This window comes from Pituophis catenifer, unplaced genomic scaffold, assembly GCF_029215685.1.
Source record: "Pituophis catenifer annectens isolate HBS135680 unplaced genomic scaffold, rPitCat1.0.hap2 SCAF_3, whole genome shotgun sequence".
In the NCBI taxonomy this organism is placed as follows: domain Eukaryota; kingdom Metazoa; phylum Chordata; class Lepidosauria; order Squamata; family Colubridae; genus Pituophis; species Pituophis catenifer.
Window position 1 is genome coordinate 17,357,455 of NW_027256883.1, and position 16,191 is coordinate 17,373,645.

At 41.6% G+C, this 16,191-nt stretch overlaps 1 protein-coding gene across 3 annotated transcripts in view; it reads right to left on the minus strand.

The window, feature by feature from the left end:
- Positions 1-16,191, minus strand: part of DEPTOR (DEP domain containing MTOR interacting protein) — a 99,412-nt gene that overhangs the window by 58,694 nt on the left and 24,527 nt on the right. For all 3 annotated transcript variants that reach the window (XM_070940359.1, XM_070940358.1, XM_070940360.1), the window contains exons 3-4: positions 7,159-7,337; positions 6,860-6,983 (exon numbers count right to left, since the gene is read on the minus strand). In XM_070940359.1, the coding sequence (XP_070796460.1) occupies positions 6,860-6,983; positions 7,159-7,337 (303 nt within the window). The remainder of the gene's footprint in view (positions 1-6,859; positions 6,984-7,158; positions 7,338-16,191) is intronic.

Consider the following 16,191-nt stretch of genomic DNA (forward strand, 5'->3'; position numbering starts at 1 on the left):
AGAAATTACTCTGACCAGCTAGCCACGCCCACCTAGTCACATGACCTCCAAGCTACACCCACAAAATAAGCCACGCCCACAGAACTGGTAGTACAAAAAAATTAGAACCCACCCCTGGGGATAAGGCACACATATACATCACAGAGAATGTTCAGATAGAGAGCAATTTGCTGACCAATTGTAATATGTTGTAAGATATCAATGGGTCAGAACTGAAGAAGAAAGCAATAATGGAATTCTAAAAGTCTTGAATCAGATGTGTGTGTGTTTGTGTGTGCACGCACCTTCAAATCAAGGTTGACTCCTGGTGACTGCCTGGACAAGAGTTTAGAGTTTTCTTGGCAAGATTTCAGAAGTGCTTTGCCATTGCCTCTTTCCTAGGGCTGAGAAAGAATGACTGGTCACCCAGCTGCCTTAATGTTGAAGATGGGGATTAGAACCCATGGTCTCCAGGTTTTTAACTCCCTGCAGGACTACTCAGCAATTCAATTCAAGTATTTTAAATAATTTTTAAAAATGTTTTAATTTTTGTCATTCACATTTCATTTTGTCCCTCCTTTTGCATCCTTTCGTTAATGATTCTATTCCATTATTTCTTTGATATTAGTATAATTCTTGTCCTGCAGCGAGTTGTCCATGATGAGTTGGCTGCACTGAGTTGTCTTTGACCCCTTTACCATTACACCAAACTGGCTCAAATCAGTTGTAGAAGGTGAATAATAATAGCAACTGCAGTAGCACCGGAAACCAAATGCTATAGTTATTAGAAACAAGTACAGATATGTCCCCCAAGATCCATGAAGTCTTATCTAGTCATTCCCAAGGAAGGCAAGAAGTCTGGGGAAATTCTTGTAACATAGGTGATAGACAATAAAGTTACTGACTTTAGCTATTCACCAATAATTCTGGTTGCTTGCGCCTGACAGATCTAGAGGTCAATGCTATGTAGTCCATATGCATAAGAAAAATCAAACCATTCATTTTACCAAATGGTGAGTACAAAGCTTTCCTACATTCAATCCAGTGATGAAATTCAATTTTTTTTACTACCGGTTCTGTGGGCGTGGCTTGGTGGGAGTGGTGTGGCTTGGTGGACATGGCAGGGGAAGGATACTGCAAAATCTCCATTTCCCCCCCCACTCCAGGGGAAGGATATTGCAAAATCTCCATTCCCACCCCACTCTGGGGCCAGCCAGAGGTGGCATTTGTCAGTTCTCCGAACTACTCAAAATTTCCGCTACCGGTTCTCCAGAACCTGTCGGAACCCCTGATTCAATCCCTCTTACAGAGAAGCCAAAATAGCATGCCTGGGAAAGAATTCTTCCTCAGTTCTTGACAAATAGTAGGAAACAGGAAAAGCCAATCTTGGATTGGAAGATTAAATGGTTTGAAAAAGGATGTTTTGAACGGAGATGTTGACTTTAATCCAATTCATTCACTGAATTTTCTGGAAGTCCAACAACCATCATCTTCATCCTGTTGCAATTCTTCCATGTTTTCTGGACACACCTTCTATTTTTCGACCTTCCACGGAAAATCCACTAAGAAGGGAAAGATTTTAAACTGATGGATAATGTTTAAGGTAGATTGTTAGTTAATGTATTCGGAGATATCTATCTTTCCCAATCATTAGTTACTGAGTTCTGGATCAAGTAAGCTTATTATGAATTCCTATGAGTTAAACAAGCCTTTCCATAATATTCATGTATTTATTTTGAGTTCAGAAATCATGATTCTTGGCTGCAGAATTTGGCTTGTCTTAAAACCACACAGGGAATAACCAGTTCTCCCTTTCATCAAGATACATTAGAAATTGCTGTGGTTGGGGTGGACTATATAAAGTTCTGTTTTTTCAAGGAGGTAGGAACAAGACACTTTAAAAGTATCTGTTTATATTCCATCATCGGGGCAAAGAGCATCTTCCAAATCTCCTTTAGGAAAAATTACAAGTTGGAACATCTGACTCGAATCGCTGCCATGAAGCTTCCCAGTTCCCTCTTATTTGTTAAACAATTTCTTCTTTGTGGCTTACAACAGAGTAGCAAAAACACAGCAGGCCTTCTCATTTTTGGTATCTCTTGCGCTAGGAACACTAAGAACAAATTGTTTTATTGGCTACTGTAAACACAATCAGCCGCAAGGCATTTAAAAAAAAAAAAGGAAGAACAACTGAAAAGAAGCAGAGGATAAACATATGTCTACCACAGGGCCATTCCTGGAGATCTGGATAGGATTCCAAAAAGAATCAAGTAATCTCAGAACAAACCAGAACTTTCATTTCTTCTATTAGCATTCTGATCAGACAGGCTTTGCAGATTTTTAAAGTATTAGAAAAATGATTCACAATGTGTTTGATCATTAACAATACCAGCTTCATTTTAACTCTCTCTCTCTGGTCACCTTTGTCCTGATAAATCTCTCAGTGGTGTTTGACATCATATTATCTCTTGAGAGCAGCGTGGTGGCCTAGTGGTGAAGATGCTGACTTCCCACTTGGAAAGTTGAGAGTTCAATCCTAGGTAACGGCAGATGATTCTCTCTTAGGATGCAAAGAACAAACATTTGCTGCAAACTCTGGGTGGGGATCAGGAAGGGAATCCAGCCAGTAAATGCTCAGCAGCTACATCCAGTTGCCCTGACTCTACCCCAAATAGGGACTACCACATAAAAAGGGAGTTACTTATAATATCTCTTGAGCTACTTGAAGAGTTAATAAAATAATTAGGATAAACCTTGTTTAGGTATCATAAAAGGAAGATCGTCATCAATCACTGACCACCATCTTCAAGGGCTCCTGGCACCTCATCTTTAATGGCACCTCCCACATGTTCTTATCCACATTTAAACAAAAACAGCTACACTTCAATTTGTAAGTAATGTTTGGAAGACATTAAAAGCAACCCTTCATCGATCACTATGTATAATCTGTACAGTTTCCATCTCCCTTCTTCTTAATGTTGACATAATACCGTCATCTACAACAGATACAAATCAAAATCAGAGGTGTGATTCATTTACCTTCTCAACTGGTTCGCAAATGTGTGTGCGCGCTTGCTTCACCCGTGTGCAACAACCTTCCATGCATGCTTGGCCTTGTGTGCATGCTCTTTGCTCACGTGTGCGCCTTCCGCGCATGCGTATGGCCTCCAAAACATGACAAAATAGGATGGCATTACATCCGGGTGGATGGGCGGGACCTACCGCAGTCGCCGCTACCGGTTCGCTTGAACAGAACCAGCTGAATCCCACCACTGATCAAAATGCAACTTTTTTCCCCCTCTATAAGGTGCCTCATAAATAGCGACCTTTGCTTATTCAGATTGGGAGCATTGTCCCAAAGCCTCCTATTTAATTTGCCCAATTACACAATGGTTCACCTTTTGTACTACTCAGATGTAGTAAATGTCAACTGCTAGTAAATGTCAGCACCCATGTTCCGAGCAAGCTGCAAAGCTTGAGCAAAAATTACATGCCTCTTATTGTGAACAGAGACTATGATTTACTTCCATTGTTATTTGACCCAAACAATCTAGCATGACATTCAATATTTCCCATGCAACTTTCTGTTCTGTTCTGAATCTTAATGATATGCTGTGGATTTATCTTCCATAACCTTTGCTAGTTTGTTAGCATAACATTTCTCTTGGGGGAGGGGGGAAACCCTGAAGAGCTGGGACAGGATGAAAATCACACAATTAAATGAGAAATGTGTATATTAATTCTTTTAGACATAGAAGATGCTACTTAACCCCGCTTTTCCCATACCAAACCAGCAACTCAGAATGATTTTATATACAAGCTGTCAAGTAATAAAACATGCCGATAAGCTAAAAAGAATGAAAAAACATTTAAACATCACAAAACATTAGAAATGGTGGAAAATATTTGTCACTCATGTGGTAGATGTCGGTGGTGGTTTGTTCTCTGAGCTTGTTGTTTAGTTTTTGAACGTTTCATCATCAAGCTTGGTAACATCATCAGCGGAACTTCGGTTGAAGTGTCTTGTTTCAGTTCTCTTCTGCTTTTATAGGTCTTGTGTGGTCAGTCGGTCAAGCCATGAGAGGGACATCTGGTGGTGAAGTCACCCAGTCGGCAATAACAACAATGCTCTAGCATGCAGGTGTGAATCCACTTAGGGTTTTAAAGATGGACAGGTTGTTTCCTCATGATCATGCGATTAATTGGAGCTACCAGCTGCTGTAGGAATGATGGGCCATTTAAAGGTGTCCCACCCCAGGTCCCTGATGAATCCAGAGAGTTTCCAGAGTATATAAATAAATAAACAAATAACTTTATTGTCATTGTACGTGTATACACAGTATACCCATACAACGAAATTCACTTAACACCCAAAGATCAGGTCCAACACACATAACAATCCCCAAACACACTCCCACCCACCACAATTCTCCACCTCTAAACCACCCAAACATCCACACAATAGACCAAGTAATGCTGTCCAACAGCTCACTGATGGCGGCCCTTTAGTTCATTGTTGAGTGCATTGTTGAGTGCAATATCTTCGAGACTGCCTTCTACCACATAGCTCCCAGTGACCGGTAAGATCACACAGAGTTGGTCTCCTCTGGGTCCCGTCAGCTAAACAATGTCAGCTGGCGGGTCCACAGGGGAGGGTCTTCTCTGTGGCTGCCCCAGCTCTCTGGAACCAGTTACCTCCTGGATCCGGATCACCCCCACCCTATTGACCTTCCGAAAAGCAGTGAAGACCTGGCTTTTCCAGCAGACCTGGGGCCGTTGATCTCGCTGTTGCGATCTTGTGAGATCCAGCCATGAATGGTGTGAATGGGTGTTAATGTTTTAATTTTTAAATGTTTTTATAATGGTTTTCTAAATGCATTGTAAGCCGCCTTGAGTCTCCAGAGAAAGGCGGCATATAAATTGAACTAATAAATAAATAATAATAGCTCTGGGATAAAAACTATTCAGAAAACGTGAATAGTTAGGGCAATGATGGCTAACCTTTTTGCCCTTGTGTGCCGAAAGCGTGCGCACACAACAGCGCACGCATGCGTGCCCACACCCATAATACAATACACGCACGACACCCCCCCCCCGAGCATCCATGCGCCACCACCCCCGTGAGGGCTCTCCCTGCCCCCGTGCATGCGCACGCAATCCCCCTGTGCCCCATTTTGGGCCTAGCAGGCCTCCCTGAAGCCTCCTAGGACCAAAAATGGGGGGTGGGGAGTCGCACCCCCCCACACTCCCCCCCCATATGCCTACACTGTTACAGGTATTATGTCTGCCTTGTATGCAGCTTTATTCCTCTCTAGCATTCATCTCTATTGTTCAGTGATGCATTTCTTGCTTCTCTAGGATTTAGCTTTATCTGCTCTTGTTCCTGTTGGATATATATACAGCTCAGCTGGGGCGAGGGCTCACGTGCCGGCAGAGAAGCCTATGCGTGCCACTTGTGGTATGCGTGCCATAGGTTCGCCATCACAGATCTAGGGCATTTCCTAGTGTTCCAGAGGGTAGTTTTGTAGATGCCTGTTTATGCTCTGGATGACAGGCAATTTATCTGCTACGTAGAATTAACTCTATCTTCTTGTCTATCAATCCAAGGAGGTGCCTTCATTCTCTGAGAAGCTCCAGGAAATGAACAAACCCATCATCCCAAAGGTGCTTTTTCAAGAGGCAATGGGACTTTCTCAGGGGTGAAATGCTCCCGGTCCGGACCGGATCACCCGATCCGGTAGCGATGGCGGTGGGTGGTTCGGAAAACCGGTAGCAAAAATCCCTGCTCCCCCCGCATGCCCAGCTGAGCCGCAGGATCATCAGAGGCTTTTTTTTTTGCTTTTAAAAGCATTTTTCTACAACCTCTTCCGACGAAAAAATGCTTTTAAAAGTTAAAAAAAAAAGCCTCTGATGATCGCGCGGCTCAGCTGGGATAGTCAGAGGCTTTTCAAAGCATTTTTTTCTGCAACCTCTTGGCCGAAGAGGTGGTAAAAAAAATGCTTTGAAAAGTCCCTGATGATCCCAGCTGAGTTTCTTGATCGGCAGAGAGATATTTTTTTAAATGTCTCTCTGATGTTTCCTGATTGGCAAAGGCTTTTCAAAGCATTAGAAAAAATGCTTTGAAAAATTAAAAAAAAAAAAAAGTTGGCCACGCCCACCCAGTCACATTACCCCCACCACCACCAAGCCACGCCCACAGAACCGGTAGTAACAAATTTTACATTTCACCCCTGGACTTTCTGGTTTTTCTTTGAAGACATTTCGCTTCTCATCCAAGAAGCTTCTTCAGAGTTGAAGAAGTTTCTTGGATGAGAAGCGAAACGTCTTCAAAGAAAAACCAGAAAGTCCCATTGCCTCTTGAAAAAGTATCTTTGAGACAACCATGACCTGGATGACTGAGAATCTCCATAGACATTGAACAAACCCATTGAGCAACACTGATGGACAACAAGGAACAAGTATAACTAGACCTATGTTCCACTATATTCCATTCCCGCTAGTGATCCGGCTTGATTTTGCCACCCCCGTAACTCATTTTTATTGATTGATTTGATTTGATCTGTTTTCTACAGCTGCACATCTCAACAAATAACTCTTAGTCTGCATTCCCTGACTATTGAGCAACTCAAGGCATTTGTGCTGAGGTTGGACTAGAAGACCTCCAAGGTCCCTTCCAAGTCTGTTATATTGTCATTGGATGCTTATTTGCTTTATATTGGCTGTGTTTTTTCAAGTATTGGTCCCAACGTTTTTCTCTCCGAAAAGGGCCATGATCTTTTGCCTAGATATGTCACAACACCCATAACGGAACATCAAAAACACAAGGAGAACAGCGGAAAAAACTGGCTGTCCCTTTTCACCTACTGTGTGTGGAACATACTTTTCGTATATTCTCTGTCCTCTCATGAAAGCCTTCACTTCGTTGTCAAGTGGGAACGTCCCATCGTCTTTCCTAAAGCGGTAGAAAAGTTTGAGATCCTTGAATTCCTTATGCTCATCACAAACTGAAACATAAAACACAGGAAATCGGGATGAAACACTCCATATGTTTTTTATTTAAGTTTTGTGATTTCATGTTATATTCCCAAACCACAGCACTCAATGTATCCTGAGCTCTTTCAGAAGCCCTAACTAGCATTTCTAGATAACAGCTTGAGAACATTGATTCTTTTCACTTACCATGATGGATAATGCTACGATCCAGTAACTTCTGCACGAGTTTAATTGCTGTCTCCCTGTCAGAGGCCTCTTTGTGATCAATCAGCCAGTCAATCAATTCTTTGGCAACAAAACAGTTCGGATAAGTCTTCAGGTGGTGTCTTCGGTCCTTAATAATTTTTTCTTCATGCAGCCTGAGCCTGTGAAACAAATGATATCGCATTGAAAATCAACTGTTGTTGATTTGTGTTTACCCTGAAAACTGGAAATTGTGTTTACACTGCAAACTGGAAAGGATGAATGCTCCGTTGTATTTTGGGATTTGCATGCATATTGTCAAATATGTAAATTTCTCATTTTCCCCATCATATGTTCATTCTGCCGCCAATAGCCTCCCACCGGCCAGTTCGCTCGCACAGAGAGGGCCTCCTCAGGGTGCCGTCGGCCAGACAATGTCGGCTGGTGACCAGGGGAGAGCCTTCTCTGTGGCGGCACCTGCCCTCTGGAACGACCTACCCCCAGAGATACGCACGATACCAGACCTCCAGACTTTTCGTCGGGCCCTGAAAACACATCTATTTCATCTAGCCGGGCTGGCTTGACCCCATCCTTGCGGTTTTAATTTGTAATTGGTTTTAATTGGTTTTAAATTGATGGCCAAAATTATTTAATGTCTTTTAAACTGCTTTTAAATTTTATATGTTGTGTTTTACCGTGGCTGTTCACCGCCCTGAGTCCTGTTGGAGAAGGGCAGTATACAAATAAAATAAAATAAATAAATAATAAATAAATAAAGGAGATATCAATGGCCAAAAAGGACTTCCTGTTTCTGAAGCTAATATCATTCAACCTATGAAGGACATCAGGGGGAACCTTGAGTCTTCATCCTTCCTCTCATTAATTAAACTCAGAAATAAAAGATCTAGTGGATCCCAAAGTAACAGATATAATGGTCTAATTTTCATCCATGATTCTCCAACATTTTAGGATTGATGAGCACCTCTGGAGCTTTAAAACGTTATTATGGAGAACATCAAACGTATTTGTTTTATCTGTTCACAATACAGCTCCTCTAATGGCAAGTCATTAAATATGCATTTCACACAAAGTGAAGTGGTAAGTTGTGCCAGACTACGCATTCTAGCCCTAGGAGAACCTCACCATGAAGATAAAGCTCATCTTTACACTCTTCTCTGGAAAATTAGTGTGGTTAAGGTGCTACGCTAAAAACTGGGAGGCGTTTTAGTTCTCCCTTGAGCATGACAGCTAGCTGGGTAAGTATGAGCCAGCTACTTTCTCTCACCCAAATCCACGCCATCTATTTTAAAAAAATTTTAAGCACATGAATGCTTTTTAAAGAGCCAATGTGGTATAGTGGTATAAACCGTGAGACCAAGATGGCATGAAGCCTGCTAGGTGTGCCAGTCACTCACTGTCTGCCCTAGGAATAGGGCAATTGCAAACCACTTTTGAACTCTTGTCACAAAAACTATAGGCAATCCAGTACAGGTTCAGGCAGAGAGAGAGAGAGAGAGAGAGAGAGAGAGAGAGAGAGAGAGAGAGAGAGAGAGGGAGATGGAGTGGGAGAGGGAGAGGGAGAGGGAGGGGAGAGAGGGAGAGAGAGGGAGGGGGAGAGAGGAAGGGAGAGAGAGGGGAAGGGAAAGAGAGAGAGGGAGGGAGAGGGGAGAGAGGGGGAGAGAGGGAGAGAGTGGGGAGAGGGAGAGGGGGGAGAGAGGGAGAGAGAGGGAGGGGGAGAAAAGGAGGGAGAGGGGGAGAGGGAGAGGGAGGGAGAGAGAGAGAGAGAGGAAATGCTTTTGAAAAGGAGAGGGTGCTTTGCAGCTTGCAGCATTTTTTTTATTCGAAATATTCATTTGTGAATATTTCTATTTCTATTCATACATGCAGTATCAGGGCTGCAGTTTTAGCATCTTCCTTTGTAAAGTAGACAAAGTAATTCCTTCTGAAAGAACAAACTCAGTAAACCATCGCTTTAACAGACTACTAGAAGTGGTGTTAAAGCAAAATGGCTACCACTACCGAATAAGATTTTCCATATGTGTATTTTCCATACGTGCAGAAGCATAAAGCTGCAAAAACAGATTTTGTCCATTGCATCAAAGTCTGCCAAACTGAAGTCCCTCAAAACCAAGGAAAGGAGATGCGTGATTCCACAGGGAAATTCCAGGCACATTTTCCCTTGCTGTTTATTTATTTATTTATTTTGCAAAGAAGACTTTGATTTATGAGTTCAGAAAGCCAAAAGAACATTTGCAGATTAATTTTTAAGGTTTCCCAAATTGGATCCTGGGAAATTTAGTTTAATTACTGGCTGAGAACTCTCTCATAGAAGCCTATTGTTCACGTCCTAGAATTACAGTTCTAGAGCAGTCTGGAGAGGTGAAAATTAACCCAGTAGCATAGCCACAGTCAAGAACCTTCAGGCATTTGTAAGCCTAGCAGATGGTGGAATTGGTTCTTGGCCCAACAGGCAATAAAAACACGAGGAGTTAACAAAAATACTTTTCCTCCACCATTCATGGAAATGAATAAACATGTTCCAAAATGTTTATTAAAATAGGTTTGCACGTCAGCCCCAGCCAAGAATAATTCTCTCGTGGAAGTGCTAACAAGTCTGGAATTACAACATTATTTGCAATATCCTGCCACCAAAGGACTTTAATAATCTTATCCAGAGTTAAAAGCGAAGAGCTTTTGAATGCCTAGTGTTTACAAAAACGAGTAAGTATTTCAGACTCAGGAATGGAAATAATCAACAGGAACAGCTTCAGACATTTCAGTACAGTAGTAAATCTAAGCGGAATGTACTACTTCACAGAAATCTGAAAATTTATATTACCTTTCTGGAAGGTATTATTATTTTAAGAGAAATCTGACGGGTCTCTAAGTGGCTTAAATTTTCCCTTGTGGAGATCATCGATCATGTTCAAGGATTAGATCCAAGTCAACTGAGCCTCAATCATAATAGCTGTACTTTTTACATAAGGAAAAATTAATCATAAGGGTACATGGGAAAACCAGAAATGGCTACAGCATGGTTACATCAGTTGAGCCAGCTTAGTAAATTGCAACAACCAACGATATATTTACTTGGTGCTCATGGGCACCAACATTCTAGTAATGATCTCTGTTGATGTTGGCCAAGCCTCCTCCCACTGACTTCATTTTTAAACACTTCTTTATTGCAAAAAAATAAACCTAGAATGTGGCATATTACACATTCTTCATAATATTACCTTATATTCGTTGAATTGAAATGGTAATCTTTGCGGGAAAAGGACCTTTCTTCTTATTTGATCAGAGAGATCTCAGGTTAAACTTGGCCCAGGAGAAAATTTCATCCAATTTGCTTGGCATTTCTCATTCCAGTTTATTCTTTGCCTAGAGCCGTGATGGTGAACCTATGGCACACGTGCCACAGGTGGCACAGGGAGCCATGTCAGGGTGCTAATTAATCCCATTCTGCTTTTGGGTAATCGCACCTTGATTTAGAGACGTGGATCGTGACCTTTCCCTTGAAGCATACTTTTGCAAGAAAATAAACCCGAAGATATATTTTTCTAAGAAAAACTCATTTATTTGTTATAAAGAAAATAAAACATCTTACTATCTAAATAATTACATTTTGGCAACGTTCCTGCCGGCCACCTCTCTGCAGCCAGACCTCTTGGCAGGAGAACAAAGAAAGTTAGAAGAAAGTGAAGGAATGCGGACATGCGCAGTGGATCAGAGATAAGGAGTTGGCAAGCTACGGAAAGTCTGACAGTCCAGAAATATGAGCTCATCTGGTAAATACAAAAACGCAGTGACAAGCCATATCTGTGGGCATGCGAGCATTGCCCTAGTTCAGCGCCAGCCACCTGATTTTCGGGCCTTCCGGGCCCACTGGAAGTCAGAAAAGAGGCTGTTTCTGGCCTCCAGAGAGCCTCGGGGGGGGGAGGCCGTTTTCGCCCTCCCCAGGCTCCAAGAAAGCCTCTGGAGCCTGGGGAAAGCAAAAAACATGCCTATCAGGCCCACTGTGCCATCATATACCAAAAGTGGGAGTGCGGGGGGGGGGTTTCACGTGCACATGTGCGGTGGGGGCGGGGCACATTGAATTATGGGTGTGGTCACGCACTTGCATGACCCCCCCCACGCGACCCCATGCTTTTGGCACGCGACGGCAAAAAGGTTAGCCATCACTGGCCTAGAGCTTATTCTAATTTGGGTTTTTGAACCTTTTCAAAACATACATAGTATGTGTGTGGTGCATTTTTCAATACCGTGAAAGTATTGAAACAAAACAAAAAAGAAAGTAAGAAAAATTAAAAAAGAAAAAGAATGAAAAGACAAGAAAATGTATAGTTATGCTTTCCAACCGTCTTAAGTAATTATCATCTTATTCTTTTCTCCATCCTCTTTGACAGATCCTGATATCTAGATTTGGGTCTGAAATCCAGATACCATCAGTTTGATGATTTACTTAAAATGTAAGTAGCTGCCTTTCACTGAGTCACATTCTATATCTATCCAGCCAACTCTTGTCCATCTTGAAGGAGAACAGCTCTCCATACTTCCAGATGGGCAGTTTTCCAGCCTTAACTTGACAACAGCAATAATTAAACAGACTACAATGGAAGAATACTGTATATGGACCTAAAAACGTTGCTTGCAGAATCCCAGGGAGTGATAAAAATGATACATAAATTGAAATTCTTAATAGGGCAAAAGCAATCATTAAAATATATGACCATAGAATATGTATAGATTAGAATATACATCTGAACTATATTTTACTTTTATTTTATCTTTAAGTGAAAATCTAACTGCCCCTCTTCTTGGAATAGCAGCCTACCTGAAATAAGCACCAATTACAGATAGTCCTCAACTTACAACCATATATTTCAGTGACCAAAGTTATAACGATGCTGGAAAAAAATGTCTTACGATCGTTTGTCACTCTTACTACCATTGCAACATCCCATGGTCACATGATCAAAATCTGCATGTTTGGCAACGGGCTCATATTTATGATGGCTGCAGAGTCCCGGGGTCATGTGATTCTATCCTTCCATCCTTTCCAGGTAGGTAAAATGAGGACCCGGTTTGTGGGGGCAATAAGCTGACTTTGTATAAAATAGAACACCGCTCGGGGGGGGGGGGCAAAAAGCCCTACTAAGCAGGTATATGCAAAAGTATGAAGGCTATTGCTTAACGCATTGTAAGCCGCCCTGAGTCTCCGGAGAAGGGCGGCATATATAAATTGAACTAATAAATAAATAAATAAATTCCCTTTTGTGACCTTCTGATCAGCAAAGCACCTGAGGGTAGGACCAGAAGCAACGGGTGGAAACTAACCAAGGAGAGAAGCAACTTAGAACTAGGGAGAAATTTCCTGACAGTTAGAACAATTAATAAATGGAACAATTTGCCTGCAGAAGTTATGAATGCTCCAACACTGGAAGTTTTTAAGAAGATGTTGGATAACCAATTGTCTGAAGTGGTGTAGGGTTTCCTGTCTGGGCAGGGGGTTGGACTAGAAGACCTCAAAGGTCCCTTCCAACTCTTATTCTATTCTATTCTATTCTATTCTATTCTATTCTATTCTATTCTATTCTATTCTATTCTATTTCTATTTCTATTTCTATTTCTATTTCTATTCTATTATAATAGGGAAGCCAGATTCACTTAACAACCATGTTACTGGTAGCAACTTAACAACTGCAGTGATTCAGTTAACAACTGTGGTAAGAAAGGTCGTATAATGGGGCAAAATTCACTTAACATCTATCTCGCTTAGCAATGGAAATTTGGGGGTCAATTCTGGGGTCATAAGTGGCGTGCATAAGCGCACCAGCGTGCCTACCGTCCCTCTCCTAATGTTTTCTTTTATTCGTATCCTTTTCATGTATTTATAATTATGTTTACACTTGTATCTGTCATAAAATACACGCTCAACGAAATAAAATAAATAAAATAAAAATAAATAAGTTGAAGGCTACCTGTATGTAGGTAATTTAGCCATTAATAATAGTAGGTAGAACTTTAGCCATTAATAGTGATGGTTAAAACTTTAGTCATGAATAATAATAGTTATAAATTTCTAAACATTATTTTCTTTTTAAAAAAAGTTATGATTATTACTCAGGTTTTATATTGCAAAATAATATACCAAAGGTTACAGCTAACAAGGAGTAGCTGGCCAGAGACAGAAAGCTCATGGACTTTGGTTTGATCTAAGCAAGGCATTATTGATTTATGATTTTCCAAGCTGGAACAGAAAGATTGGTCATACGAGAGTATTTTTACAGTTGCAACAATATTCTAACTACCAGCAGTGCATGTCCGTAATTTTAAGCTCTGGTCTTAACTTCATAGGCCTTCCTCTTTAGGAAGTAACTGATACCCAAAGGAAAAACTAGCTGAATTTAGAAGCTCTCTGAAAAGCTTCCCAAGGCAAACGTGATCTAGAGTGAAATTCTCCAGGGACTTGAAGATCATGGCTTAATCTTTATTGTATTTCAGGAATGAAACCATTTCAGACACTTGACGGTCTCTTTGAGGTTGAATTTACATCTCCTCCTGGTTCAAATACGGTAGCCTCTTTTCCTACATTGTCTGCTGCAGTGGAAATCTTGTCTTCTATTTCTCATGCTCAGTTGTTACTAACATTTGCCTGATGATATTCTCTGCATTCTTGCTCTGATAATTTATTCCCAGTAACAGGATCTCACAGCCCTGGACATCTGTCCTAGAGCAGGTGGCGAGAGCAACCTCTTTTTCTCACAAACTGGGATTAGGGGGGAAAGGCCAGATGAACAGCTCTCTAGAACAGGGCTCTCCAACCTTGGCAACTTTAAGACTTGTGGACTTCAACTCCCAGAATTCCTCAGCCAGCAAGGAATTCTGGGAGTTGAAGTCAACAATTCTTAAAGTTGCCAAGGTTGGAGAGCCCTGCTCTAGAAGACAGGATGGCGCTGGAGACTACAAAGCTGCTATTCCAAAGGAGGAGATAGGGCCAGATTATGAAGATCTAGAGTGGGGATCCCCAATTCCTTCTCCTTCCCCACCATCACTGTCGGTCCGCAGAGACGGGAAGGTTGGGGACTGCTGATCTAGAGGACTTCTGAGAAGCAGGTTAACAGTTAACAGTAACAGAGTTGGAAGGGACCTTGGAGGTCATCTAGTCCAACTCCCTGCTCATGCTGGAGACCTGTACTAGGGATTTGAACTGCCAAACTGCTGACCTTTCTGATCGACAAGCTCAGTGTCTTAGCCACTGAGCCACCTAGTCAGGCTATGTGATTCCCAGCTTTCTGTCTTATGGGGTCTGCTGGGCCACTTCAGAATAGCTCTTTTTAGTATTAAACTTCTATTCCAACATGTAAAAATTAATCCACCAAAAATACATGACTGCAGGATAATGACTGTCAAAAGACAGATGAGTTTAAAATGTTCATATCTGATTTGCAATAAAACTCTCCCAGTACTGTAATTTAAGCAAAGCAACCACAATCCTCCTCCTCTCACTTTTTTGCTGACTAAACGGAAAAACCAGAGCAAATTTTGCAAGAGAAAAGATTTGCGTACAACTTCTTACTGAAAATAAATTCTATTGGGGTTCCGTGTGTCCCCAAATTCAAATGCCCCCTTCTTGGAGAACCTAGAATTTTGCATCCAGTTGGCAGGCCTCAAGGTTCTACTAAAACAATATGGTAGATCCCATAAGTTAATGTTTGCCCGTTCTCTTCCTTGAAGTTTGATGTTGCCTTTGATGTTGTCCAACACGTTGCAAAGTAAATAGATTAGGTACCCTGATGAAGGATTTCCTTAACTAAGAAAGTATCTTCAGGACACAAGTTTTTTTGCTTGTAATTAGCTATTTTATAGCAACTTCCTGAAGTTAACGGGTAAGCTTTTCCAGTTTCTTGCTCTTCTTTCTATTTATATCTCAGCATGAGGAAAATTATTTTTAAATAGGAAGAAATGATAGGACCTGTACAGAGAGAGAGTGGGAAGGATTGAGAGAGCGGGGGAGAGGGAGAGGGAGAGGGAGAGGGAGGGAGGGAGGGAGGGGGAAGAGAGAGAGAGAGAGAGAGAGAGAGAGAGAGAGAGAGAGAGAGAGAAGAAAATATAAACCAAACTGGGTTCAGAAAAAGAAAATCATGTATACAGGTGCCAGCTATAAAAATGTTATTGTAGATGTCAATGTTCAAAAGTTGGAAATTTATATATGTATGTGAGAGAGATGGACAGATGAAGACACACAGGGGGCGGGGGGGGAGGTGTCTGATAATCCAATGCTTCTAAAGTTACACATTTATTTTTACACAACATGGACCTTTTTAAAAAGCCTATATCAATGGCAAACGAACTCCAAATACTGCCAGTAACCCCCAAAACGCATATTTTGGGCCACAGTATCATATTTTGCAAATAAAGGCAAGTCTGTTTCAAAATGGATAATACAGTTATTCAGGGGTGAAATGTAAAATTTGTTACTACCGGTTCTGTGGGCGTGGCTTAGTGGGGGGGGTAATGTGACTGGGTGGGCGTGGCCAACTTTTTTTTTTTTTAACTTTTCAAAGCATTTTTTCTAATGCTTTGAAAAGCCTCTCTGCCGATCAGGCAACTCAGCTGGGATCGTCAGAGACTTTTCAAAGCATTTTTTTTTAACCACCTTTTCGGCCAAGAGGTTGCAGAAAAAAATGTTTTGAAAAGCCTCTGGCGATCCCAGCTGAGCCGCATGATCATCAGAGGCTTTTTTTTTACTTTTAAAAGCATTTTTTCGTCGGAAGAGGTTGTAGAAAAAATGCTTTTAAAAGTAAAAAAAAAAGCCTCTGATGATCGTGCAGCTCAGCTGGGCATGGTGGGAGGGGGGGGGCGCAGGGATTTTTGCTACCGGTTCTCCAAACCACCTGCCGCCATTGCTACCAGATCGGGCGATCCGGTCTGAACCGGGAGCATTTCACCCCTGCAGTTATTGCAGGGAATTTGGTTTTCAACACCACCAAGACTCCATGTCATTGACGGAGAACCAATGTTATGTTTTACCAA